At 73.7% G+C, this 24,751-nt stretch overlaps 5 protein-coding genes across 10 annotated transcripts; 2 read left to right on the forward strand and 3 right to left on the reverse strand.

The window, feature by feature from the left end:
* The first annotated feature begins 97 nt into the window (after positions 1 to 97).
* On the forward strand, positions 98 to 2,922 carry MOGS (mannosyl-oligosaccharide glucosidase). Its single transcript, XM_074865306.1, has 4 exons — positions 98 to 473; positions 559 to 779; positions 848 to 1,041; positions 1,120 to 2,922. The coding sequence occupies exons 1-4, from the start codon at positions 125 to 127 to the stop codon at positions 2,831 to 2,833; spliced, it is 2,478 nt and encodes an 825-aa protein (XP_074721407.1). The 5' UTR covers positions 98 to 124; the 3' UTR covers positions 2,834 to 2,922.
* Positions 2,923 to 3,066: 144 nt separating this feature from the next.
* On the reverse strand, positions 3,067 to 5,132 carry WBP1 (WW domain binding protein 1). Its single transcript, XM_074864990.1, has 4 exons — positions 4,976 to 5,132; positions 4,773 to 4,875; positions 4,523 to 4,684; positions 3,067 to 4,284 (listed from the first exon to the last, which is right to left on the reverse strand). Exons 1-4 carry the CDS (start codon positions 5,042 to 5,044, stop codon positions 3,638 to 3,640), a joined length of 981 nt encoding a protein of 326 aa, XP_074721091.1. The 5' UTR covers positions 5,045 to 5,132; the 3' UTR covers positions 3,067 to 3,637.
* A 742-nt stretch (positions 5,133 to 5,874) lies between these two features.
* INO80B (INO80 complex subunit B) lies at positions 5,875 to 7,963 on the reverse strand. The gene is made up of 5 exons (XM_074865311.1): positions 7,534 to 7,963; positions 7,224 to 7,416; positions 6,952 to 7,070; positions 6,566 to 6,747; positions 5,875 to 6,417 (listed from the first exon to the last, which is right to left on the reverse strand). The coding sequence occupies exons 1-5, from the start codon at positions 7,946 to 7,948 to the stop codon at positions 5,953 to 5,955; spliced, it is 1,374 nt and encodes a 457-aa protein (XP_074721412.1). The 5' UTR covers positions 7,949 to 7,963; the 3' UTR covers positions 5,875 to 5,952.
* Positions 7,964 to 8,404: 441 nt separating this feature from the next.
* Positions 8,405 to 18,079, forward strand: RTKN (rhotekin). 6 transcript variants are annotated; one of them, XM_074865318.1, is made up of 13 exons: positions 8,409 to 8,734; positions 12,164 to 12,363; positions 12,449 to 12,510; positions 12,630 to 12,683; positions 12,768 to 12,885; positions 13,263 to 13,487; positions 13,576 to 13,670; positions 14,113 to 14,219; positions 15,178 to 15,306; positions 15,376 to 15,541; positions 16,166 to 16,270; positions 16,601 to 16,709; positions 17,096 to 17,234. In XM_074865318.1, the coding sequence occupies exons 1-13, from the start codon at positions 8,624 to 8,626 to the stop codon at positions 17,100 to 17,102; spliced, it is 1,488 nt and encodes a 495-aa protein (XP_074721419.1). In that variant the 5' UTR covers positions 8,409 to 8,623; the 3' UTR covers positions 17,103 to 17,234. The 6 variants fall into 6 exon arrangements, with proteins under 6 accessions (XP_074721414.1, XP_074721420.1, XP_074721419.1 ...); XM_074865314.1 differs by lacking the exons at positions 8,409 to 8,734; positions 16,601 to 16,709 and adding exons at positions 9,474 to 9,547; positions 10,201 to 10,472 and having other exon boundaries at positions 17,096 to 18,079; XM_074865313.1 differs by lacking the exon at positions 16,601 to 16,709 and having other exon boundaries at positions 8,405 to 8,734; positions 17,096 to 18,079.
* LOC141942329 (uncharacterized) lies at positions 18,053 to 24,409 on the reverse strand. The gene is made up of 14 exons (XM_074865312.1): positions 24,283 to 24,409; positions 22,804 to 22,856; positions 22,604 to 22,716; positions 22,434 to 22,508; positions 21,787 to 21,927; positions 21,535 to 21,612; positions 21,303 to 21,454; positions 21,014 to 21,068; positions 20,836 to 20,910; positions 20,189 to 20,309; positions 19,014 to 20,051; positions 18,810 to 18,892; positions 18,543 to 18,600; positions 18,053 to 18,462 (listed from the first exon to the last, which is right to left on the reverse strand). Exons 1-14 carry the CDS (start codon positions 24,366 to 24,368, stop codon positions 18,362 to 18,364), a joined length of 2,229 nt encoding a protein of 742 aa, XP_074721413.1. The 5' UTR covers positions 24,369 to 24,409; the 3' UTR covers positions 18,053 to 18,361.
* Between the last annotated feature and the right edge of the window lie 342 nt (positions 24,410 to 24,751).

The raw sequence follows: 24,751 nt of genomic DNA on the forward strand, positions 1-24,751 counted from the left end.
CCCCGCACTTTCCCTCCCGCCCGCCAGGGGGCGCCGTCCCCGCCGCCCGCTCCCGCCCCCCCCCCCCCCGCGGCGCCGCTCTGCCGCCGTCGCGGCCTGATGACGTCAGCGGCGCGGCCGGGCCATGGCGGGCGAACGTCGGCGACGCGGCGGGGACGGGCTGCGGGAACGGCCCCGGGAGCGGGGGAACCGCCGGGAGCGGGCGGAGCCGCAGCGGGGCGCGGGGCGGGGCTGGGCCCGGGCGGCGGCGCTGGCGGCGGCGCTGGCGGTGGCGGTGCTGGCCTTGGGCCTGGCCGCCGTGGAGTGGGACCGGTGGAGCGCGGCCTCCCGCCTCGTCACCCCCCACCCCGCTCCCCCCGCGCTGCCCCCCGGTTCTACCGGACCCCTCGCCTCACCCCACCTTTTCTGGGGCACTTACCGGCCTCACGTCTACTTCGGGATGAAGACGCGCAGCCCGCGCTCTCTCGTTACCGGTGAGGGAGAGCGGCGGGGGTCGGGTGGGGGGGGCGGGCCCGGGAACCGCGGCTGAACCCCCCCGCTCCCCCCCGGTGTCCCCAGGGCTGATGTGGCTGCAGCAGCGCGAAGGCGGCGGCGCTTTACGCCACACCTGCGAGCAGAGCGACGGCCCGTCCCGCTACGGCTGGCGGATGCACGACGGGGAGAGCTTCGGGGTGCAGGAGATCCGGGACGAGGGGCTGGTGCTGAAAACCGAATTCGTTAAACGACCCGGCGGGGAACACGGCGGCGACTGGAGCTGGCGCGTCACCGCGCGGACGGAGGTGAGGCGGTGGGGAGGGGAGCGCAGGCCCCTTCCTCGCCTCTCCCTCACCCTCCTCTTCCTCCGCAGGCCGCGGGCGGCCCGACCCCCCTCCTCTCCCTCTTTTTCTACGTGGCCACAGACGAGCAGGGCACGCTGTGGCCACGGCTGGACAACGGGACGCAGCTGGCGGCCGTGACGGGGACGACAGAGGAGCTGGGGCGCTTCACCCTCACCTTCCTCCCCCCCACGACGGAGAGCGGGGAGGACCCCAAATACGCCAGGTGCCTCATCGCGACGCCCCCGCCCCGTCCCCCCGCCCTGCTCCCTGCCATCCTTCAACCCCCGTGTTCCCTCCGCAGCTACAACTACCTGGAGGCACCGAGCCCGGGGCTGCACCGCCTGACCGAGCTGGTGCGCGGCAGCTTGAGCAACCGCTTCGTCTTCGCCCCGCCGGGAAGGCCCCGCCGCCGCTTCTTCGCCGTGGAGGCTCTGGGGGGCTTCCCGGGGGAACCTCCCCCTCCCCGCGGGCGCCTGCTGCTGCACCAGGTGACGCTGGAGCCACCGGCCGTCGCCGAGGTGACCTTCGAGTCGGGCAGCGCCGCGGGCCGGCCGGGGCGGCTGGCGGGGGGGACGCTGTCGGCGGCGCTGTCGCGTCACGCGGCCGCTTTCGAGAGCCGTTTCGAGGAGACTTTCGGGCTGGCCCGCAAGGGCTTCCCGCCGGCCCAGCGCCGCTTCGCCCAGGCCGCCCTCAGCGACCTCCTGGGCGGGATGGGCTACTTCCACGGCCGCTCGCTGGTCCAGGGGCCGCGGCAGGAGCGCCCCGTGCCCGCTGCCGAGGCCGCGCTTTTCACCGCCGTCCCCTCCCGCTCCTTCTTCCCCCGCGGGTTCCTCTGGGACGAGGGTTTCCACCAGCTGCTGCTGGCGCGCTGGGCGCCGGCGCTGAGCCGCGAGGTCATCGCCCACTGGCTCGACCTGATGAACGCCGAGGGCTGGATCCCGCGGGAGCAGATCTTGGGGGAGGAAGCGCGGGCCAAGGTGCCCCCCGAGTTCCTCCTGCAGCGCAGCGAGACGGCCAACCCCCCCACGCTGCTGCTGGCGCTGCAGGCGCTGCTGCCCGCCGCCCCCCTGCCCTACCTGCGCCGCCTCTTCCCCCGCCTGCACGCCTGGTACGACTGGTACAACCGCACGCAGGCCGGGCCGCTGCCCCTCACTTTCCGCTGGCGCGGCCGCGACCCCCAGCACGAGCTCTTCCTCAACCCCAAAACCTTGGCCTCGGGGCTGGACGATTACCCCCGCGCCTCGCACCCCTCGCCCGAGGAGCGGCACCTGGACCTGCGCTGCTGGATGGCGCTGGCCTCCGGCGTGCTGGCTGCGGTGGCTGAGCGCCTGGGCGAGCCGGCCGGGCTTTACCGCGCCGCCGAGCAGGCACTGAGCGACAATGAGCTGCTGGAACGGCTGCACTGGGCGCCCGAGCTGGGCGCCTTCGCCGACTACGGCAACCACAGCGCGGCCGTGGGGCTACGCTGGCAGCGGGGGATGCCGGCGGCACCGGGGAGGCCCCCGCCGCCCCCGCGGCTGGTGCGGGAGGTGCGGGAAGCGCCGCGGCCGCAGTTCGTGGGGGCTTTGGGCTACGTCAGCCTCTTCCCGCTGCTGCTGCAGCTGCTGCGGCCCGACTCGCCGCGGCTGCCGGCAGTGTTGGCCGCGCTGCGCGACGAGCGGCAGCTCTGGACACCCTTCGGGCTGCGCTCGCTGTCCCGCGACAGCCCCTTCTACCTCCAGCGCAACACCCAGCACGACCCCCCGTACTGGCGCGGTTCCGTCTGGGTCAACATCAACTACCTGGCGCTGCGGGCGCTGCGCGGTTACGCCGAGGCCGCGGGGCCACAGCGGGAGCGGGCGGCTGAGCTTTACCGCGAGCTGCGCCACAACCTGGTGGCCAACGTCTACCGGCAGTTCTCCGAGAGCGGCTTCCTCTGGGAGCACTACAGCGACAGCACGGGCCGCGGGCAGGGCTGCCGCCCCTTCGCTGGCTGGTCCGCACTGGTCGTGCTGGTGATGGCCGAGGACTATTAGGGGGTGCAGGCAGCTGCCTGCCCTGCCCGTTTTTCTCAGGTGCGGAGCCCCACCCTGCTCCACCCCCAGAATAAACCTCCACCACTCTGGCCTGTCACTGCCTGTGTCGGGGTTGGGGGGGGTCACGGCTCTGTCCTGTCCCCCCCTGGCTGGGGCAGCCATGGCAGGGGTGGGGGGGCCCAGCTGAGCCCCGGTGCCCCCCTGGTGCCCCCCAGGAGGCGCGGGGGCTGCCATACTTCCACATCTCTTTAATGGTGAGAGAACGCTACGTGAGCCGCCCGGCCCCGGCGGAGATGGGGCCCCCCCACGGGCAGCGGCACCGGCCCCGGGGCCACCGGCAGCAAGTGGGGGGGAAGGGGGGTGTGGGGGGGACACGCAGGGTGGGCACGGGAACCCCTGGAAGCAGTTCGGAGGGGAGGGGGGGCTCTGGTGGGGCCACCCCAGGGCCTGGCTGCGCCGCGCCAGGTACCGGAGATGATGAGGCGGGGTGGGGGGTGGGGGGGTCAGTCGGGGCGAGGGGGGGGCTCCGCAGTGAGAGTCCAGACCCCGGGACACCGCCCCAAGCCCCCCCGGCACAGGGGGAGAGGGGGGGGGGCTGTTCCCTGCCGAAGTGCTGCCCATCCCACTCTGCCCTGGGGCTGGGGGGGGGTCGCGCCACTGCAGCCCAAAAGGCTGCGCTGAGGCGGGGGGTGGGTGGGGGGGGCAGAGGGGGGGGCCAGGTCAACGCAGCCGACCCCCCCCCACCCCGCGCCAGGGCGCAGGCAGCGGGCCGGGCAAGCGAGCGGGCAGCGGTGCGGGCAGGGCTCAGACGGGCAGCGTGGGCGAGCCGGGCCTCTGGCAGCGGGGTGGGGGCGCGGGGCCAGCCTTGCCCAGGAGGTGGGTGCCTTCGCCCTCGCCCTCCTCCTCCTCCTGGCAACGCCCCACCTCGATGCCCGAGTCCCCCGTCAGGCGTCGGTGCCGGAAATGCTCACCGGCGCTGCCGCCTTCCTCCCGGGCCGCGCCGCTGCTGCCCTCCTCCTCCTCCTCGCCCTCCTCGATGTCGGAGCAGGGGTGGCCGTCAGCCTCGAAGAAGTCCACGGTGGAGGAGAAGAGGGCGTGCTTGTGCGGGGCCCCCCGCGCCGGCGGCTCTTCGGGGGGCAGCTCCCAGCTGGCGCCGGTGCCGGTGCTGCTGGTGCCGCCGTCCTCGCTGGGGGTGCTGGCCCGGCTGTGCCCCGTCTCGTCCGTGGCCCGTGCCGAGAGCGAGGTGCTGCTGGGGGAGGTGGCGCAGCTCGACTCGCAGGAGCAGCTGGTGGAGTTCTCGGAGCTGGGCGAGAGGGTGAGGCTGCCGGAACCCCGGCGGGGGCGGGGGCCACTGCCGCGTGGGGCCAGGACGGCGCTGTACGGCGGCGGCGGCGTGCCGGGCCGGTGGGCCACCTCCTCATAGGCAGGCAGCTTGAAGGAAGCCAGCATCCCTGCGGGGGGGGGCAAGGGTGGCAGGGGTCAGCGCAGGCCTCCCCCGGACCCCCAGGACGAGTCTCCTGGAGGGTGCAGCCGGGACGGGGCAGGGTGGGGGGGTAAAAGGGGGCGGGGAGGGGGGGACATACACACAGGAAAGGGGGCTGGGGGACAAAAAAAGCCAGGGGGCGGGGGGGATAAAAGGGGTCGCAGAGGGGACAGCGAGATAAAAGGGGTCTGGGCCCCCCCACTCACTGAGGTCCATCATGGAGGCGGGGTAGTTGCAGGCACCATGGTAGGCGATGAGGTTGATCTCCCGCTGCCGCTGCTGCTGCTGCAGGCGCAGCTTGGCCCGGCGGTGCCGGTAGGCGCAGCAGCAGCTGAAGAGGATGAGGATGGTCCAGAGGAGCCAGAACCCTGCGGGGAGCGGAGCGGGGGTCACCCCCCGCCTCCCGGGGGGGGCCCAGAGTCCCCCCCGCCCCCCGGGACCCCCGCCCGCACTCACACCACAGCTCGTAGTAGTAGGTGCAGCAGCCGGTCTCCCCGCAGCAGTGTCCGGTCTCGCACACGTAGGGCTGGTTGTTCACCCCCGGGCAGTACTCCCGGGCCTGCGGGCACAGCCACACCGTCACACCGGCCCGGGGCTCCGCGGCCCCCCCCGTCCCCCCGCCCCGCCGTGGCCCCCCCCGTCCCCCCGCCCCGCCGTACCTGCTGGTGCTGCCGGCCCAGCAGCGCGGCCCAGGCCCCCTCGGCGCCGCCGCTCCCGGGCCGCTCCATGGCGCCGCCTACAACCCACCGCGGCCCCGCGCCGGCTTCGCCCGCTCGGCCGCCCCGGCCCCGGCCCCCGCCGCCCGCAGCAGCAGCCGCTGCCCCGCCGCCGCCGCCCCCATCCCGGCCGCCCGGGCCGCCGCCGCCGCCCGGGCCGCAGCCTCCGCCGCCGCCATCACGCCCGGGCCAAAGCTCCCGCCCCCTACCGCCGCCGACCAATCCGTCGCCGCCTCGCCGCCGCCCGCCAATCGGCGGCGCCGCCGCCGCCCTGGCCCCGCCAATCGGACGCCGTCTGCCCGCGCCTCACGCCCAACAACAGAGACAAAGGGACCGAGCCCCGCCCCCGCCGCGATTGGCGGCCGGCGCCACCAACCGGAGGCGACGCCCCGCCCAGAAGGCCGCGAATGATGGGCGCGTCAGCCAACAGGCGGCCCCGCCCCGCGCCGCCTCCACCGCCGGACGGGTGCTGCCGCCCCTGCCTGGCCGGGACCCTCCCCCGGGGAGGGCGCTGCCGGGAGCCCGGCCAACCCGCGGGCGCGGGCAGGGCCTGAGCGTGCGATTGGCGGAGAAACCAACCAACCAAACACCACCGCTCTCCGCCTCGACCAATGGGCGCTGCCGCAGGGCGCTCCCCCCTGCCCCGCCCCCGGGACCGCTGGGCCGGGCCGTACCACAACCCTCCCGGTGTGTGGGGGGGCGGTACCGCAACGCTGCCCGTGACGGCGAGGGGGGGTGTCGGGCCTTTCCCCGTCCCGGCGGACCCACACACGGCTCCTTCGCCAACAACCTTTAATCAGCTCCGCGGCACCGGGCGGTGGCACCGCCGCGGGACACCCCTCCCCCCCCCCCCTCAGTCCTGTCTGGGGCCGCCCCACAGCCCCGGGCCCCCCCGCTGTCCATGGCCGCCCCCGCCGGGCCTAGGCCGCGGCCTCCTGCAGCTGGAGGTTCCGGCGGTAGCAGGCCAGGCTGCAGAGCGGGAGCCCGGTGCGGGAGCAGCAGTAACGCTTGTGGTTGGAGCAGCCGGCCACGCCGCAGAGCACCGGAGGGGGCACGGCGGGGGCCGGGGCAGGCAGCAGCGGCAGGGCCATGCCCGCCGGGAAGGAGACGGTGATGCGGTCGGTGGCGTTGCAGTAATGGACGACGGGGCAGGGCGCCTGCTTGGCCTTGCGCTCCCGCAGCGTCTTCACCTTGGCCTTGTTGGTCTTGGTCAGGCGCTCGATGGTCTGGTTCTTGTTCTCCTCCGCCTTCTTGGCCGCCTGCAGGCGCCGCTTGCGCGCCCGCTCCTCGCGCTTCACCAGCATCTCCTCCGTCAGCTCCTTCGCCTTGTAGCCCATGGGCAGCTCCAGCAGCGGCTGGCTCTGCTGCTTGTGCAGGAGGGCTTTCTGCGGGGGCACGGGGGCACCGTCACCCCGCCGCCGGGGCCCTCCCTGCCCCTCCACCCCAGCCCCCGCAGCACCCCCCGGCACCCAGACCCGCGGCAGGCCGGGCTGAACCCCCAGGCGGCTCCGTGACCCCCCCGGCCCCCCTCACCTGTCGGGCTGTCAGCAGGGACTCGTCCACCTCCTTCTTGAGCTCCCCGTTGTCATCCAGCTCGCCCTTCTCGAGGGCGTCGAGCCAGCGCTCTTCCTCCTCCTCCTCCTCCTCGCGGGCAGGAAAGCAGCTCTCCGAGTCCAGGTCCGGCAGGGGCGAGGGGTCCAGGTTACTGTCCTCGTCTGGGCCGGGCAGCGGCGGGGGGGAACAGTCACCGGGGGGGGTGTCACCCCACCCCGGGGTCAGGCCGCCCCCGAAGCCGCGATGGGGGGGGGCACGGCCCGGCAAGGGGGACCCAGCGCATCCCTGCGGGCTCCCCCTCCTGCTGAAGCCCCCCTACAGCCAACCCCCCCCCCCCCACCGGTGCCGCCGCCCCCGGGGCTCACCCAGCCAGGCCCGGTACTGCTCGATGGGGACCCCCTCCGTGGGCTCCTCCTCCTCGTCCACCACCATCAGCGGGGAGGGCGAGCGCGGCGCCTCGGGGACCACCGTGAAGGTGGGGACGCTGCCGGGAGAGCGCGGGGGGGCAGCCGGTGAGGCCGGGGGACACACACACACGTGGGGGACCCCCGGCCCTACCGAGGGCGGGATGTGGCGTCCGGGCGAGGGCCGCGGTGCCTGTGGGGCGGGGGAAGAGACCCCCCCCGGCCACCCTCACCTCTTGGTGCCCAGGATCTGCCCCCCCAGCTTGATCTTGAGCTTGAGCTGGGGCTTGCGCAGGCCGGCGGCGGGCTCGGGCGCGGGGGGGGGCCCCGCCGCCTCATGGTGGTGCTTCTTCTTGTGCTTTTTCTTGTGCTTCTTGTGCTTCTTCTTGTGGGAGCCGTGCCCGCCGCCCGCCTCGGCCTCCTCCCCTGCGGGGGGGCACCGCCGTCAGCCCGGCCCGGGGGACCCGCCACCGGGCCCGACCCCGGCGGGGAGCGACCAGCGGGGCCGCAGCGCCGAGCCCCGGGCGGCCCCCGGCCCCTCACCGTGCTCGCCGCCCTCCATCCTGCCGCGCCGCCAGGCCTTGCTCATCCGGCGCCGCCGGTGCCGCTGTCCGGGGAGGGGACGGAGGGGGGGACCCGATTCCGGGCGGACCCGCTTCCGCCCGGCGCGGCGGAACACGCGCGGGGAGGGCGCGCGGGGGGTGGCGGCGCCGGCGGCGCCATCTTTGAAGCGGGCAGAGGAGAGGGCGGGGGAGAGCGGCCCGGGCGGAACCAGCGGCCGCGGGACTTTGGGGCCGCGCTGACACGAGTGGGGGGCACGTGGCGGGGTGAGAGTGTGAGTAGGAGTGTGTGTGTGTGTGTGTGAGTGTGAGAGTGTGTGTACACGTGTGTGTGTGAGTGTGAGAGTGTGAGGAGAGTGTGTGAGAGTGTACACGTGTGTGTACACGTGTGTGTACATGTGTACATGTGTACACACGTGTGTGTCTGTGTGTGTACACATGTGTACATGTGTCAAAGTGTGGGGGGTGAGTGTGTGTATGTACATGTGTGTACACACGTGTGTGAGTGTGTGTGAGAGTGTGTACACATGTGTGTACATGTGTGTGTTACAGTACAGTCACACACACAGAGTCACAGACACCCCACACACACACACTCACCCACACACACGCACACAGTCACAGACACACACACACACACTCTCACACACATTCTCACACACACAGAGTCTCTCACACACACACACACACACACACACACACACACACACACACACTCTCACACACACTCACACCCCCCCCCCCCCCGCAGCTGCCGCCGCTGACTCGGGCCATTGTCCTGCCCGTGCCAGGAGCCGCCCGGTCCCGGTCCCGGCCCCGCTCTGGCTCCCGACGGTCCCCCCGGGGCTCCCCGGGCGCTTCGCAGCGGCGCCGGGCGGCGGGACCGGCCTGTCCCGGTGTGTCCCGGCCTGTCCCGGTGTGTCCCGGTGTGCCCCGGCCTGTCCCGGTGCGTCCCGCCCCCGTGCCAGGTGCGCCGGGGCCGGGGAGGGGTTTTCTCCCAGCTCGCAGCCGGGGAACCGTCCCGGTGGGAACCAACAACACCCGGGACCAGCCCCGGTACCGCTCCCGGTACCATGTTTTGCCGCAACGAGCGGAGCCGGGTGACCGTGGCCCGGGGCTCGGCGCTGGAGATGGAGATCCGCCGCGGGCGCTGCCGCCTCAGCCTGCTGGCCGACTGCGCGCAGGTACGGCACCGCCACCGCCACCGGCACCGCCACCACGCTGGCACTGCCACCGCCACCGGCACCGCCACGCCAAGGCCGCGCCGGCGGCCGCTCCCCCGCCCCCGGCCCCCGCCGCCCTGCCCGTCCTGCCGGTCCCACCGGCCGCCCCCGGCCCAGCCGGGATTTCCCGCCGCACCGGCCGGTCCTGCCCCGCGCCCCCCCCCGGCGGCCCCCCCGGCAGTGCCAGCCCGGCGCGGCGGCCCCGCGGCTGCACGGGGCGGGGGCAGCGGGGGGCTGGGGGGGATGAGGGGGGGTGGAACCGGGGCGGGGGGAGCGGAACCCGCACCCCCGCCACACCGGGCACGTGGCCGGGCACGAGGCTCAGGGGGGGTCCCGGTGCACATGGCGGGGGTCCTGGTTCCCCCAGTACCAGCTACACACAGGGGGGGTGTCCCGGTGGACACGGGGGGGGGGTCCCGGTGCGTGTAAAGGGGGTCCCGTACACATGGGGGGGGGTGCCGGTACACACAGGAGGTCCTGGTGCATTGGGGGGGGTCCCGGTGCACATGGGGGGGTCCTGGCACACACCGGGGGGGTCCCGGTGGACGTGAGCGGGGGGGGGGGGGGGTCGTGGTTGCCCCGGTACCAGCTGCACACGGCGGGGGGGTCCCGGAGCCGCCGTTGCCGCCGGGGGCGGGGGGGGGGGACGGCCGCTGTGAGCGGAGCCGGCGGAGGATCGGCGAAGGGGGGGTGCGGGGAGGGGGGGGCGGGCCGGGGGCGGGCGGTCGCCGCCTTCCTGCGCGCGGCGGAGCGGCGGAGCGCGAGCGGCGGAAGGTACCGGGAGGGGAGGGGGGGGGGCGCCGGGGGGGGGGGCGGCTCGCGCTGCTGCGCCCACCGGGGCCGGTAGGGGGCGGCGGCCGTCACCGGGGGGGCGGGAGGACACAGGACACACCGAGAGGGGGGGGGACACACACGGACACACACCGCCCGGTCCTGGGCTCCCCCCGCCGGTCCCGGTGCCCCGTCCCCGCCCCGCACCCCCCGATCCGACCCGGTGCCCCCCCCCCGCTCCTTCCTGTCCCTGCGCCCCAACCCCCGTCCCCGTGTCCCCCCCCTCACCCCATCCTGTCCCCCCCCTCCGCTCTGTCCCCCAGCCCCGTCCCCCCTCCCCCGCACCCCCTTTTTTGTCCCCAGCTCCCCCCGCACCCATCCCCGCCCCCCCTCCCATCCCTGCGCCCCCCCGTGCCCCCCTCCCCGCACCCCAAACGCCCCCCCCCCCCGTCCCCTGCACCCCCTTATCGCCCCCCCCGCCCCCGTCTTCCCCTTCCCCCCCCCCCCCCCAACCGCCCCCGCTGCCCTTTCTCGCACAGTGTCCGGTTGTTCGGCGGGAGGGGGCGGCCGGTACCGGGGGGGGGAGGGAGGGGCTGAGTGTGGGGGGGCCCCTTGTACCCGGGGGGGGCGATGAAAGGGCCCTTTTCTCTCCGCAGCCGTACTTTGGGGTGGGGGGGGGGACACCCAGAAAAAACCCGACTCCTGACGCGGCGCTGGATGCAGTTGGGGTGGATGCGGGAAATTTCCCCCCCCCCCTCCTCCTCCTCCACCACCCCCCCCCCCAGCCCCCCCAAAATAAGCGGGGGGGTCCCGGTGGTCCCCATGGAGGTGGCAGGGAGGGGGGCAACGCCTCCAGATGCAGGAAAAGCTGCGGATTTTGGAAGATCTCAACATGCTTTATATCCGCCAAATCGCCATTAGCCTCCAGGTAGGAATTGGGGGCTCCCCCACCCCCCCCCCGGGAACCCCCGTGACCCGCCCCCGGACCCCCGGACCCCGGGGACCCGGGCTCCGGGGCTCCGGGGGGGGGATCACGGGGGTTCAGGGAAGACGGAGAGTGCTCCCCCCCCGCGATGTCCCACGGCGGAATGGGGGGGATTTTTTGGGGGGGGGGGGGGGGGGGGGGCGACTTCCCGGTTGTCGCTGCCCCCCCCTCCTCGCGCCCGCTGCTGGGGGTTATTTATAGCAACCGGTGACGTCACTGCAGGGGGCCCGGGGGGGGGGGGGGGGGGGGGGCGGGGGGAGCACCGGGAATGGAGCAGCAACCGGTACCGGCAGTGAGTTGGGGGGCTGAGGGGGTTGGGGGGGTGGGCGCGGGGTGTGTCCCCCCCAAACACCCCACTGGGGGGGTCTGGGATGGGGGGGGCACGTGACACATCCGTGGGGCAGGAGGTTCCCCTATGGGGCACATGGGGGTATTTTTGGGGGTGCGTGGGGTATTTTTGGGGCTCACCGTTTCCCCGTGGGGTGCACGATGGATCCGTGGGGCGCGCGGCACGTCCGTGGGGTGCGTGATGTGTCCGTGGGGCACGTGGGGTATCTGTGGGGGGCGTCGTTCCCTTGTGGGGTGCGTGGGGTGTCTGTGGGGCGCGTGGTACATCCGTGGGGTGTCTGTGGGGCGCGTGGTTCCCCCGTGGGGCACATGATGTATCTGTGGGGCGTGTGGCTCATCCGTGGGGTACGTGATGTATCTGTGGGGCGTGTGGCACATCTGTGGGGTGCGTCGTTCCCTTGTGGGGTGTGTGGGGTATCTGTGGGGCACGTGGCACATCCATGGGGTATTTGTGGGGTACGTGCTGTATCCGTGGGGTGTGTGGCTCGGCCGTGGGGCACGTGCTGTATCTGTGGGGCACATGGCACATCTATGGTGTGTGCGGGGTATCTGTGGGGTGCATGGTTTATCCGTGGGGCGCAGGGGGATATCCATGGGGTGCATGGCACGTCTGGGGGGTGCGTGGCACATCCATGGGGTGCATGGGGGCATCCGTGGGGCGCGTGGCTCCCCTGTGGGGTACATGATGTATCTGTGGGGTGCATGTGGGTATCTGTGGGGTGTGTGGCACGTCTGGGGGGTGCGTGGCACATCTGGGGGGTATCTGTGGGGCATGTGGCTCCCCCGTGGGGTACATGATGTATACGTGGGGCGTGTGGCACGTCTGGGGGTTTGTGGCACATCCGTGGGGCGCATGGGGGCATCTGTGGGGCACGTGGCTCCCCCGTGGGGTACACGATGTATCCATGGGGCACGTGGCTCCCCCGTGGGGTACACGCCATCTCTGTGGGGTGTGTGACCGGGCTGTTGCGGGGGGCAATGGGGCTGGGGGGGGGGGATGCCCGGGGAGGGCGACCCCGAGGAATGTGTGTGTGTGCGGGGTGGGGGGGGGGTTGTTTGGTGGCTGGTTTGGGGGGGCAGCAATGTCCGGAGGGGGGGGAGCGGTGTGCAGCGGGGGGGCGCACAGCCACGACATCCCCCCCCCCCCCCCCCCAAGCTGCGAGATCTGGGGGTGTCCGCGCTGGGGTGGGACACACACCCCCACATCACCCCCAATCCCGACCGCGGGGAGTCCCCAGCAGGTGCCCCCCCCGGCAGCCCCCCCCCCCCCCATTTTCCCCCCCCAGGACACGGAGATCCAGCGGAAGCTGGAGCGGGAGCTGCGGCTGCGGGAAGGCGCCTGCAAGCTGCTGGGGGCCTGCAGCCGGCGGGAACAGGCGCTCGAGGCCGCCAAGAGCCTCCTGGTCTGCAACTCCCGCGTCCTGGCCTACATGGCCGAGCTGCAGCGCAGGAAGGAGGCGCAGGTGCTGCGGCGGACGGCCCGGCGGTGAGCACCCCCGGGGCTGGGGGGGCACAGGGTGGGGGGGGACGACACGCACGGCAGCTCCCCAACCTGCCCCCTCCGCCCGCAGCCCCTCGGACGCCGGCCCCGCGGACGAGCGCTTGCCGTGCCGCGGCACCGTCTGCGTCTCAGGTATGGGGGGGCTTGGGGTGCACCCCCATAATGGGGGGGGGTGTTCTGGGTGCAGGCGGCCCGCGGGTGTCCCCATGGGGATGTCCTGGGGGGACTCAACCTTTTCCCCGCTTCCCCAGACCTGCGCATCCCGCTGATGTGGAAGGACACCGAGTACTTCAGGAACAAGGGGGGTGAGTGGGGGTGCGGGGGGGGGCAGAGCGGTGTCCCCCCACGCCCTGCCATGGCCCTGACACCCCCCTTGCCCCCCCCCGCAGAGCTGCACCGCTGCGCCGTGTTCTGCCTGCTGCAGCTGGGGGCCGAGATCCACGACACCCCCATGGTGCTGGTGGACCGGACCCTCACCGACATCTGCTTCGAGAGCGCCGTCCTCTTGTGAGCGGGGGGGGCCTGGGCGACCCCTGACCCCCCCACAGCCCCTCCTGGGGGACCCCTGCCCCCCTCTCTGTCCTCTGGGGGACCCCTGACCCTCCCCCAGCTCCTCCTGGGGAATCTCTATCCCCCTCGGGGACCCCTGACCCCCCACCTCCTCCTGGTGGGACTCCTGCCCCTTTGCCTCCCTGGGGGACCCCCAACTCCCCCTCGGCTTCCCCCTGGGGGACCTCTGCCCTGGGGTGTCACGGAGGGTCCTGGTGCGGGTGGTGGGGCGAAGAGGGGGGTGTCCCCCCACTTCCACGGCCACCTGTGTCCCCCCACTTCCACGGCCACCCTGTGTTCATCCCATGTCCCCCCTCCTCTGCCCCCCCCGCCAGCTCGGAGGCCGGCCCCGACTTTGAGCTGAAGGTGGAGCTGTACAGCGCGGGGCTGGCGGGGGGGGCGGCGCAGGGCAGCACCCCCAAAAAACTGGCCACGCGCCTCAGCACCTCCCTGGGACGCTCCGCCGGCAAACGGGTGCGCGCGGCCATGGAGGGGGGGCCCGGCAGCCCCCCCGGCAACGGCGGCACCGGCCCCCTCCTGCTGCCGGCCCCCAACGTGCCGTAAGTACCCGTCTCCCGCCGTGTCCCCCCCCATCCCCGTCACCCCCTTCCCCTCACTCGCTGTCCCCCCTTCCCCCCCCCACCCCAGGGGCCCCAAATTCCACTTGCTGGCCCACACCGTCCTCTCCCTGGCCGAGGTGCAGGACGGCTTCCGCACCCACGACCTCGCCATCGCCAGCAACGGTGAGCGCGGGGGGGGCACGGGGCTGGGGGGGCCCCGCGGAGTGGGGAGAGGGGGCTGGGGCTGGGGGGGCCTTGTGGGTGGGGAGAGGGGGCTGGGGGGGAATGGGGTGAGGGGCTGGGGCTGGGGGGGCCTTGTGGGGTGGGGAAGAGGGGACTGGGGGGGAAACGGGGCTGGGGGGACCCCATGGGGTGGTGAGAGGGGGCTGGGGGGCGATGGGATGGGGACACAGGGATGGGGGGGCCTTGTGAGGTGGGGAGAGGGCTGAGGGGGGATGGGGTGAGGGGATGGGGCTGGGGGTCCCCCCGGGGTGGGGAAGAGGGGTCTGGGGGATGATGGGGTGGGGGGAGAGGGGTCTGGGGTCCCGGCGGGGTGTGGGGGGGTCTGTGCAGGTGGGGGTCCGTGCCCGGGTGCCCCAGGTGAGCGTGTGTGTGTCCCCCCCAGAGGAGAGCTCCTTCTGGCTGCCGCTCTACGGCAGCATGTGCTGTCGCCTGGCTGCACAGCCCCGGTGCATGGCCACCCCCGTCACCAGCGGCTTCCTCCGGCTGCAGGTCAGCGGGACGGGACGGGGACACTGGGGACAGGGACGGGGAACGGGATGGGATGGGGACAGAAATGGGGATGGGGGTGGGATGGGGCTGGGGACAAGGATATAAAGGGGAGAGGGACAGGATGGGGACAGGGACAGGATGGGATGGGGATGGGGACAGGGATGGGGTGGGACAGGGACATGGTGGGGACACGGACGGGATGGGGATGGGGACAGGGATGGGATGGGGGTGGGATGTGATGGGGACAAAATGGGGACAGGGATGGGACAGGGACAGGATGAGGATGGGGACAGGGACGGGGTGGGACCATGGACAGAGATGGGGACAAGGATGGGGACAGGGACAGGGATGTGATAGGAATAAGGACACAATGGGAACAGGGGTGGGGACAGAGACACTGACAGTGGCAGGATGTGACAGGGACGGGATGGGGATGGGAACGTGGACAGGGATGGGGACAGGGACATGATGAGAACAAGGACACCGTGAGGACAGGATAGGGATTAGGGATGGGGACAGGGGTGGGATGGGACAGAGATGGGGACAGAGATACTGACAGGGACAGGACGTGACAGGGCTGGGATGTGATGGGGAGAGGGATGGGAACAGGGATGGGAACAGGGACACCGACAGGGCCAGGACGGGGATGGGGACAGGGATGGGATGGGGATGGGAACAGGGACACTGACGGGGATGGGGACAGGGATGGGGATGGGATGGGGATGGGAACAGGGACACTGACAGCGCCAGGACGGGGATGGGGACAGGGATGGGGACGGGGATGGGACGGGGATGGGGGCAGGGCCAGGGATGGGTGGTCTCTGGGCCGTGGTGGGGACAGTGACTGGGGGACCCCTGTTCTGGGGAGGGGGCGGCCTCCACCCCCCGCGCTGGCCCGGGAGTGCGGTCGGGGCTGGGGGTGCCGGGGGGGTCGGTGGTGACCGGGGCCCGGGCGCAGGCGGGGGCCGAGGCGCAGAGCGGGGCCCGTCTCTTCTGCGTCCTGCGCGGCACCGACCTCCTCTGCTACCGCGGCCCCGGCGAGGCCGAGGCGGGGCAGGAGCCGGCCCTCACCATCGCCGTCAACAAGGTACCGCCGGGGCTGGGGGGGGGCTGGGGGGGGCTGCGGGGGGTCTAAGGGCCTCCCCCACCGCCGCAGGAGACCCGGATCCGCGCGACGGAGCGGGAGGGGCGCGGGCACCCCCCCGGCATGGCCGTCACCAACCGCTACGGCGGCGAGGAGGTGACCCACACGCTGCTGGCCGAGAGCCGGCCCGAGGCGCAGCGCTGGATGGAGGCCTTCTGGCAGCACTTCTACGACATGAGTGAGGGGCACGGGGGGGCCCCACACCCCGAGGGACCCCCGACCCCATGGGACCCCCATCCCAGTGGGACCCCCATCCCAGTGGGACCCCCAATCCCAGCAGGACCCCATCCCCGTGGGACCCCCAATCCCAGAAGGACCCCCCCTCCCAGTGGGACCCCCCCTCCCTGTGGGACCCCCATCCCAGCGGGACCCCCATCCCAGCGGGACCCCATCCCAGCGGGACCCCATCCCCGTGGGACCCCCAATCCCAGAAGGACCCCCCTCCCTGTGGGACTGAATCCCAGTGGGACCCCCAACCCAGTGGGAGCCCCTCCCTGCAGGACCCCCAGTCCCTGTAGGACCCCCCCAATCCAGTGGGACCTCCAACCCTGTGGGACCCCATCCACATGGGACCCCCAATCCTAGTGGGACCCCCATCCCAGCAGGACCCCAGCCCAGTGGGACCCCCAATCCTGGTGGGGCCCCCAATCCCAGAAGGTGTCCCCCCCTCCCTGTGGGACCCCCTCACTGTGCAACCCCCAACCCAGTGGGACCCCATCCCAGCAGGACCCCCCCTCCCCGTGGGCCCCCTTCCCTGTGCCCCCCCCGTGCCCCCCCGCGGTGTGACCCCCCGCCCCCCCAGGCCAGTGGAAGCAGTGCTGTGACGAGCTGATGCGGATTGAGGTGCCGCCGCCGCGCCGGGCGCCTGCGGTGCTGCCACGCCAGGGCTCGCTCTACCACGAGATGGGTGAGGGGGGCCGGGGGGGCCGGGGGGGCTCTGCCTCTGTCTCCCTCCTCTCTGCTCTCCGCTAACCTGTCGCCGGGCGGCCCCGTCCTCGCCGCCCCGGCACCTCCCCAACGCCGCTGTTCTCTGAACTGCCTCTGTCCCCCCTCTGCCCCCCCATCTCTGTGTCCCCTCACCCCTCTGTGTCCCCCCCATCCCTCTGTGTTCCCCCTCCTGCCTTTCTCTGCCCCCTGTATCTCTCTGCCCCCTGTATCTCTCTTCCCCCGCATCTCTCTGCCCCCTGTATCTCTCTGTGCCCCCCATCTCTCTGTCCCCCCCCTCCGGCGGCTCCAGCCCTGCCTGGCCCGGCCGTGCCCCCCCCCGCCTGCGAAGGGCTCCTGCTGCAGGATAACGCCGTCTCGGCGGAGATCCGGGCTCTGCTCTCCTCCTATTACAGCGACAGGTGACGGGTGGGGGGACGGCGGGGTGACCCCCCCCGCCATGGCCCGTGGCACCCCTGGGATGGCCGGGGGGGACAGCCCGGCCACGGGGCACGGCCCGGTCACCCTGGGGCATGGCCTGGCCACAGGGCTTGTCCCACTTGCCCTGGCGCTGGGGCATGTCCCGGCTGTGGGGCACGTCCCGGCCGTGGGGCACATGCTGGTCACCTCAGCCATGGGGCACATCCTGGCCATGAGGCACGTCCTGGCCATGGGGCACGTCCTGGCCATGGGGCACACCCCGGCCCTGGGGCACACCTCGGGCGGCAGGTCCCCTGTCCCCACGGCACAGGAGCAGGGTGGGTGTCCCGGGGGGTCCCAGCTGACCCCCCCCATTCTCTCCCCCCAGCTATTGATCCGGCCGACGACATCGAGGCGGTGACCGACATCCTGACGCGGCGGGCGGGGGCCCGGGCGCCGGGGACCCCCCCGTGGCTCTGCCTCTTCGAGGGGCCCCCCCCGCGCCCCCCCCGCTGCGGCCGTGCGGGCAGCCCCAGCCCCCCCGCCCCCCGCCGCCCCTGGGGCCGACCCCGCACCCTCTCCCTGGACGCCAAGCTCAGCACCCTGAAGGGGCGGGGGGCCCGGCCGGCCGCCCCCCCCCCGCACCCCTCGCCCCCCGGCTCCTCCAGCAGCGGCAGCAGCAGCCCGGCCACCGAGCGCGACCCCCCCGCGCCCCCCAGCCCCCTCCAGTCCCGGGTCTGAGCCCTAGGGACCCACAGGACCCGGGGGGAGGTGTGTGGGGGGTGTGGAGGCAGGGGGGGGGGTGGATGGACCCCCCCACCCTCCAGCCCCCAGCGTGGGGTCTTGCTCCGGGTTGGGGTAGGCGCGGGGCTGGGGGCTCACAGCTTCTTTTGGGGAGAAACTGGAATTTCTGCCACCCTGGGTTGAGAGGGGAGGGGGGGTGCGCGGGGGGGGGGCAAAGCCACCATTGCAGGGTGGGCTCAGGGCTGAACCCCCCCAAAAAAGTGGAGGGGGGAGCTGTTCCCTCCCCCCCCCAGGATGGGTGCTGGGGGCTGAACCCCCCCTCATGACAGGGTGGGGGCTGTGGTTGTGCCCCCAGGGTGGGTGCTCAGGGCAAACGCCCCCCCCCCCCCCCATACAGTGGGGGGGGGGTCTAACCCCGGGGGGTGCGCAGGGACCCCCCCAGCTCTGCTTTCTCTCACCTCTAACCCCGGGGGCCACCTGCCCCTGTCCCCGGTGCCAACGCCCCTCCCGGGGGGGCGGCAGCACCCCCCGGCAGGGACCACCCCTGGCCCCCCCCCCGCCCCCCCTCGCCCCGGGCCGGGGACCCAAAGCTGCCACCTCATTAATATGCATTAAAATTTATTTAACAGCGGCTGTGTCTGATTGGGGGGGGTGGTGTGTTTGTGGGGGGGGTCTCTCTGCCCGGCCTGGCTTCCCTGGGGTGGGGGTCGGTGCCCCCCCCGGGTAGGGGGGGGGCGCCGGCTCCCTCCCAAAGCTGCTTTTTGGGGTGCAAATGGGGGGATGGGGGTGAGCGCGGGGGGGTGTGCAGAAAGCGTCTGTGGTGTGCGGGAGGGGGTGTCCGGGGGGGCTGTAGTGCTATAGGGATGCCCCCCCCTCCCCTCTTTTCTCGAGGCTGCTGGGTCCCCCCCGGCTACACGGTGTGGGGGGAGAGGTCCTCGTCCTCGGCGGGGGGGCTGGTGCCCCCCGGCAGCTGCGGGTGGGGGGCATCGCGGGCCAGCAGCAGGGCGAAGCCTGGGCAGAGGGGGGGGGGGGATGAGCGCGGGGGGGCATACAGGGGGGTTTTGGGGGGGTACGGGGGGGGTTGGGGGTACCTGGCCTGGCTTTGTGCAGGGGCTGTGGCAGGAGGATGCTGTCGCTGGGCTCATCCCCCTGCAAGATGAGGGGGGGTCTGAAGGGTTCCCCCCACCCACGGGACCCCCCCAAGCCGCATCCTTGTCCCCCCACCCCCCACCTCAGCCCCAGAACCCCCCCCTCAGTCTCATCCCCCACCTAACCACGCCCCACAGCTCCAAAACCATCCACCCTGCCGACCCACCCTCCCCTCCTTCCCCCCCCCCCCCCCCCAGCTGGTGCCATACCTGCCCCGGGGGGGTGTCCTGCTCCCAGGGGGGCGGCCAGACCCCCTGCTCGTGGCCCCCGATGCCATTATGCCCCCCAGGCCCTGTGGGGAGAGGAACAGGTTGAGCCCCCACGTCAGAGGTCCGGGACCCCCCTGCCAGCACCACACCGGGGGTCTGTGACCACCCCCCCCCAGCCCCACACGGGGGGTCCCGGCCACCCACCTGGCTGCAGATCCTGGGTCAGGCTGGGGGGGCTGGGGGGGGGTGTCCCAGCCTGGGGCAGCCCCAGAGACCCCCATGCCCGGGGGGGGCTGGGGAGGGGGAAGGTGTCCAGGGGGGGCCCATCCTCATCCTTGGGGGTGCTGGGGGGGCTGGGGAGAGGCAGAGTCACGGCCTCCTGGGTGCCCGGGGGGGGCTGCCAGGGGGGGCTGCTGGGGCAGGGGGGCTCTGCCCCACAAGTGCTGTCAGGGAACCCCGACCTGGGGGGGCTGGGGAGGCGCAGGGGCCCTGGCCCAAGCACAGTCGAGGGGGACCTTACCCCCCACCCTGCCGAGCTGGGGGACCCCCAGGTGGCACAGGGAGAGGGGGGGCCTGTCCCTGTGGGGCTGGCTGGAGGGGGGGCCCCTGTTCCCACAGGGCTGGGGGGGGTCCCCATGGTGGCACAGGGAGGCATCCCTGTGGGGCTGGTGGCATGGGGGGGCCCTGCTCTGGCTGGGCTGGGGGGGCTCCCCAAGGTGGCACAGGGGGTGGTCCCTGTCCCTGTGGGGGTCCCAGTGGTGGCACACTGGGGGGTCCCTGTCACCACAGGGCTGGGGGGGCTCCTCGGGGGGGCAGATTGAGGGGTCCCCGTGCCCACGGGGCTGGGGGGGCTCCCCGGAGGGGCACTGGGGGGTATCCCTGTCCCCATGAGGGTCTCAGTGGTGACAGATTGAGGGGTCCCTGTGCCCACAGAGCTGGGTGGCCTCCCCGGGGGGGCACAGGGAAGGGTCCCTGTCCCCATGGGGGTCTCAGTGGTGGCAAATTGGGGGGTGCCTGAGCCCACGGTGGTGGGGGGGCTCCCCGGGGGGGCACAGGGAGGGGTCTCCCTCCCTGCTGGGCTGCTGGGGAGGGGAGGCTGGGGGCGGTGGGGGCTAGGGGGGGGCGCAGCCCTGAAGGCCCCGGGCTGGAGGGGTCCGGGTGAGGGGGGTGGGTCTGGCCGGCGGAAGATGAAGGCAGATTCCGTCAGGCTGCGCTGGTACCGCAGGAATGGCCGCCGGGCACCTGGGCACGGGGAGGGGGGGACGGTCAGCAGCTGGGGGGGGATGGGGGGGGGCTGGGGGGCAGCAGTGGCCCCCACTGCTGCCCCACTGCACCCAGACCCGGCACTGACCCCCCACACACACCGCGGGGACACTTACCGGGCCTGGTGCCGGGGGCGGGGGGGGGCAGCGGGGTGCCGGAGGTGGACCCCGAGCGCTCCCGCTGCCGGAAGAAATCCCGGGGGTTCTGCGAGCGCTGGGAGACCAGGACGGCCGCCTCCTGCGACACCCGGACACCTGTCAGCACGGCACGGCACCGCCACGCGGCACCGCGGCACGATGGGGCACCGCCACACGGCACCATGGCGGGGCACCGCCACACGGCACCACGGCATGATGGGGCACCGCGACACGACGCGGCACCATGGCACAGCACCGCGACATGACGTGGCACTGATGTGGCATTGTGGCACAGCACCATGACACGGTGACATGGCACAGCACAGCACTGTCACATGGCACCACAACATGGCACCGCGACATGATGTGGCACCGCAGCGTGGCATGGCACCGTGACACGGCACCACAGCACGGCGTGGCACCGTGACATGGCACCGTGACATGGCACCACGACACATCATGGCACTGTGACACGGCTCTGTGACACGTCACAGCACTGCAACATGTCACGGTACCGCAACATGGCACCGTGACACCATGACACGTTGTGTCATCGTGACACGGCCCCGTGGCATGGCCGGGGGTGTGGGGGGGGCAGGACGGGGGGGCTGGGCCCCGGCACTCACAGCCGCCTTCTCGATGGACTCGCTGCGCCGGGCACGGTCCCGCATGGCCGCCTCGTGCTCCCGCTGCTGCTGCTCCTGGGGGGACAGAGCGTGGCCGGGCAGCCCACAGGCCCCCCACAGCCTCCCCACGGCCCCCCCAGCTCCCCACGGCCCCCCGAGCCCCCCCAGCCCCACTCACCCATCGCGCCTTCTCCTTCCTCCGCTCCTCAGCCTCCAGCCGTGCCTGCTCCTTCCTGCAAGGGCAGGGAGCGTCGGGGGGGGCTCGGGGGGCCAGCCTGGGGTGGGGGGGGCAGCTGTGGGGCGCAGGAGCCCCTGGGCCCTGCCGTGGGTCTCCGCGCTCGGAGCCACGTGGAGGGGGGGGCACCGGGACGGGGAAGTGGGGGCTGTGCCAGGGGATGGGGGGGTCCACGTTCGGAGCCCCCGTGGGGGTGCTGGGGGTCCCGCGTGGGGGGGCCCCCCCGCCTCACCGCTGCTCCTCGATCACCCGCTCCTTCTCCCTGCAGCGCAGCTCCCGCTCGGCCGCCTCGCGCCTCTCCTCCTCCATCCGCTCCCGCTCCCAGCGCCGACGCTCCTCCAGCGCCCGGCGTCGCTCTTCCTCCCGCCGCTGCTCCTCCTCGCGCTGCGGCCGCACCGTGCTCAGCACCGGGGATACGGGGGGGGGACACCCACCCCCCCCCCCAGCACCCCCGCGCCCCCCACCTCAGCCTGTGCCCAGAAGGAATCGCGCTTGGTGCGGTGGATCTCCAGCGCTGGGTTGGTTTTGCGGTAGTTGGTGCCCTGCGGGGAGCGAGGGGGGGCTCAGGGCAGGACCCCCAGGGCAACCCCCAGACGGGGACCCCCCCCTCCACACCGGGGAGGGTGGGCGAGGACCCCATCGCTCCCCCCAACCGGTCCCCGTCCCCGCCGCGGACACACATCGTCCCCCAGCCCGTGACCCCCCCCACAACTCACCACCAGCTCCGGGGTGTCCGGGGGGGGCCCCTTCCTGGTGAGGGCGGGGGGGGCGGGGGGGGCGAGCTGTGCCAGCGCGCGGCTCAGCCCCTCCCGCGTCACCTCCTCGGCGCGGCGGGCGCTCAGCACCACGCTGGCCTCCTGCCGCCGAGACGGGACGGCGTCACCCCCCCGGCCCGAGCACCCATGGCCCCCCCCCACCCCCCCCCGACCAGTTCCACTTCCCTCCCCCCCCCGGATGATTTGCGGCCTCCCCAGGGAATCCTGGCGCCATTCCCTCGCCCGCTCCAGCTGTGGGGCTGGATCCAGATGTGGGGAGGGGGGGCAGATCCGGACACAGGGCCCGGACAGATCACCAGGGGCTGGGATATGGGGATGGGGGGGGTGCGGGGGGCAGGGGGCAGGATCCCACCAAGCGAAGGCAAGATCCGGGCAGGGCGTGGGGGGGGGGGCAGGGAGCCCAACCGCAGCCCCGGATCTGGGGCCAAGGCTGGGAACGGGAACGGCGGCGCCTGAGTCAGCAGCGCCAGGAATGCGCCCGGCGCTGCAAAGGTCGGGGCCGGCAGCCACGACGAGGCGGGGGGGGCACAGAACCCCGGCCCCCACCCTCAAAGGGTCCCGCGCCCCCTTTCCCCCCGGAAACTCACCCTGAAGAAGGCTCTGATGGCGGGCAGGTGCCCGGCGCACGCCTGGCGCTGGGGCTCGGGCGCCTTCTCCCCGACCTAGCAGCGCAGGCACCGCTCAGCCCCACACCCCGGCAGCGGGGGGGTGCCCAGAGCCGCCCCCCCGCCCCCCCCCCTCCAGGCCCTGCACTCACCCAGCTGATGAGGACGATGCGGTGGGCGCCCGTGCCGGGGTCTGGGACGCGGCACAGCCCGTACATGATGCTGGTGGCCGAGAATTTTTCGGCCAGTTCGTCCGGCCCCCCGGCTACGAGACAGGGGGGTGGTCGCGGGGGGGGAGCACAGCAGGACACCCCCCCCCCCAACCCGCCAGTCCCACGTTGCTCCCTGTTACCTCCAGAGTCCAGCAGCTTGAGGTCATGGTGCTTCTCATAGGCAAAGACGGCCCTGGGGGGGGGACAGGGGGGTCGGGGGCGGTCAGGGGGAGTTGGGGGGGGCAACCACCCTTGCCCCGGCACAGTCACCTGAGGCACATGGTGGCCACTGACCCGCTCCAGGTGGCACCAACTGGTGGGTGCCCCCCCCCCTCCCCCGGTGCCCTGGGTGCGGGATCCAGGAGCTGCCCCGGGGTGGGGGGGCTGGGGGGAGGCAGCTTGGGGACGCCCCCACACCCCCCTACCCCCCATTGTGCCGCCCACCCGGTGGCTGAATTCGTGGAAGTGCCGCCGGCAGCATCCGCCCGGGGGACAATGGGGCCGTGGGAAGCGCTGCAGCGACACGGCCCCCCCCGCCCCCCCGGGCGATGCCGGTGTCCCCCAGCACCGGGCAGCCCGGGACCGCGACCCACCGGCCAGGCACAGCCCGACCCCCCGGCCCGGAGCAGGGGGAGCAGCCACGGCCCCCCCCCGGCGTGCCAGGGGCTGGGGAGGGGGCTCCGGGGCCCCCCGCGCGGGCACAGGCCGTGTTCCCCCGCCGGCGCTGCCGCCTCTTTGTCCCCGCATGGCTCCGGTGACACCGGTATGCGGCGGCACGCGGCCCGGCAACGGCTCCGCGACACGTGCGTGGCACGACACGGCACGACACGGCACGTGGCGGGGGGTGACACGGCCTGGTGGGACACAACAGGCCGCGGCACGGGACGGCACAACGGGGCGGGAGGCGGCGGGATCTGGCACGTGGCACGACATGGCCCGACACGGCGGGACGCACAGGCCGTGGCACGACGTGGGCCATGGCACAGCGGGACTTGGCACGGCACGGCGGGACGGGACGGGACAGGACACGGCGTGTCACGACAGGACACGGCGGCTGCTGGCAGGGGCCCGGCCACGCCGCCCGGGTCAGTGACTTGGGGGCAAAGGGCAGCACCCGGGTGGCCAGTGGCCGGTGGCCGAGCCCAGCGAGCCGCAGCCGCGGTGCCGTCGCCCCCCCGCCCCGGGCCGTGCCGGTGCCCGCGGCGAGGCCCCACCGGGACGAGGGGTCTCGGGAGGGCACCGGCACCGGGACCCCCCCCCCACCCCGGGTGCCCCCGGTGCCCCCCGGACCCGCAGCAGGAGGCGCCGGTACCGGGGCTCGGCTGCTCCCCCCGCCGTGCCCTGCCCCGTGCCCCGGGGGCGCCGCTCCCCGCCCGGCGGCGGCGGGACCGGGCGGGGCGGGGCGGGGCAGGCACCGGGCGCCCCGTTCCCACCGCGGCTCGGCGGGCGCAGCGCCGGGATAGGGGGGCGGGGGGGGACAGGGAGGGGGGACTCCCTGGGCCCGTCCCGGCACCCCCGCGCCCCGCCGGGACCCCGGAGCGCCCCCGCCCCGGCGCGTGTCGGCCCCCCCGCCCCGCCCCGCCCCGCCGCCGGTGCCCGGTGCCCGTGCCCAGTCTCACCAGTCGGTCCCAGCGCGGGGGTTGCCCACGTCCTCCCGGGCCGCCAGCAGCGCCAGCCGGTGCCGCTCCAGCCCCGGGGCCGCCATCCCGCCGCCCGCCCCGCCCCCACCCACCGCCCACGGGCGGGACCGGGCGGCACCGGGCGGGGCGGGGGGGCGGGGCAGTGGCGCCGGGGGGCCCCCACGGGCGGGGGGGGCGGGCGGGGACGCGCCCGGCCCGGGGCTGTGTCCCGCGTGTGTGCCCCGCCTAGGGGCCACTGGGGGGTGCGGGGGGGTCGTACTGGTGCCACTGGTGAGAGGTGGGGGCTGGCCGTGCCGGGAGGCCGGTCTGCGGGCACCCGCCACTGGTGTTACTGGCGTTACTGGTGTTACTGGTGTTACTGGTTCTGCTGGCGTTACTGGTGCTACTGGTGTCGTTGGTGTTACTGGTGTCGTAGGTGCCGCTGCTGTCACTGGTGTCACTGGTGTTA

This window comes from Strix uralensis, chromosome 4, assembly GCF_047716275.1.
Source record: "Strix uralensis isolate ZFMK-TIS-50842 chromosome 4, bStrUra1, whole genome shotgun sequence".
In the NCBI taxonomy this organism is placed as follows: Eukaryota; Metazoa; Chordata; class Aves; order Strigiformes; family Strigidae; genus Strix; species Strix uralensis.

Excerpts from the sequence above, each read along its gene's own strand:
- MOGS (XM_074865306.1), top strand. The coding sequence starts at position 125 with ATGGCGGGCGAACGTCGGCGACGCGGCGGGGACGGGCTGCGGGAACGG. Across the intron at positions 780-847 it reads GCGTCACCGCGCGGACGGAG|GCCGCGGGCGGCCCGACCCC; the intron begins GTGAGGCGGTGG and ends CTTCCTCCGCAG. Across the intron at positions 1,042-1,119 it reads GAGGACCCCAAATACGCCAG|CTACAACTACCTGGAGGCAC; the intron begins GTGCCTCATCGC and ends TTCCCTCCGCAG.
- WBP1 (XM_074864990.1), bottom strand. The coding sequence starts at position 5,044 with ATGGAGCGGCCCGGGAGCGGCGGCGCCGAGGGGGCCTGGGCCGCGCTG. Across the intron at positions 4,876-4,975 it reads TGGGCCGGCAGCACCAGCAG|GCCCGGGAGTACTGCCCGGG; the intron begins GTACGGCGGGGC and ends CTGTGCCCGCAG. Across the intron at positions 4,285-4,522 it reads CGCCTCCATGATGGACCTCA|GGATGCTGGCTTCCTTCAAG; the intron begins GTGAGTGGGGGG and ends CCCCCCCCGCAG.
- INO80B (XM_074865311.1), bottom strand. The coding sequence starts at position 7,948 with ATGTACACACACGTGTACACACACGTGTACACTCTCACACACTCTCCT. Across the intron at positions 7,417-7,533 it reads GATGGAGGGCGGCGAGCACG|GGGAGGAGGCCGAGGCGGGC; the intron begins GTGAGGGGCCGG and ends GCCCCCCCGCAG. Across the intron at positions 7,071-7,223 it reads CAGATCCTGGGCACCAAGAG|CGTCCCCACCTTCACGGTGG; the intron begins GTGAGGGTGGCC and ends CTCTCCCGGCAG.
- RTKN (XM_074865313.1), top strand. The coding sequence starts at position 8,624 with ATGTTTTGCCGCAACGAGCGGAGCCGGGTGACCGTGGCCCGGGGCTCG. Across the intron at positions 12,364-12,448 it reads CTGCGGCGGACGGCCCGGCG|CCCCTCGGACGCCGGCCCCG; the intron begins GTGAGCACCCCC and ends CTCCGCCCGCAG. Across the intron at positions 12,886-13,262 it reads TTCGAGAGCGCCGTCCTCTT|CTCGGAGGCCGGCCCCGACT; the intron begins GTGAGCGGGGGG and ends CCCCCCCGCCAG.
- LOC141942329 (XM_074865312.1), bottom strand. The coding sequence starts at position 24,368 with ATGGCGGCCCCGGGGCTGGAGCGGCACCGGCTGGCGCTGCTGGCGGCC. Across the intron at positions 21,455-21,534 it reads CCTTCTGGGCACAGGCTGAG|CGCGAGGAGGAGCAGCGGCG; the intron begins GTGGGGGGCGCG and ends GTGCGGCCGCAG. Across the intron at positions 20,911-21,013 it reads GGAAGGAGAAGGCGCGATGG|GAGCAGCAGCAGCGGGAGCA; the intron begins GTGAGTGGGGCT and ends CTGTCCCCCCAG.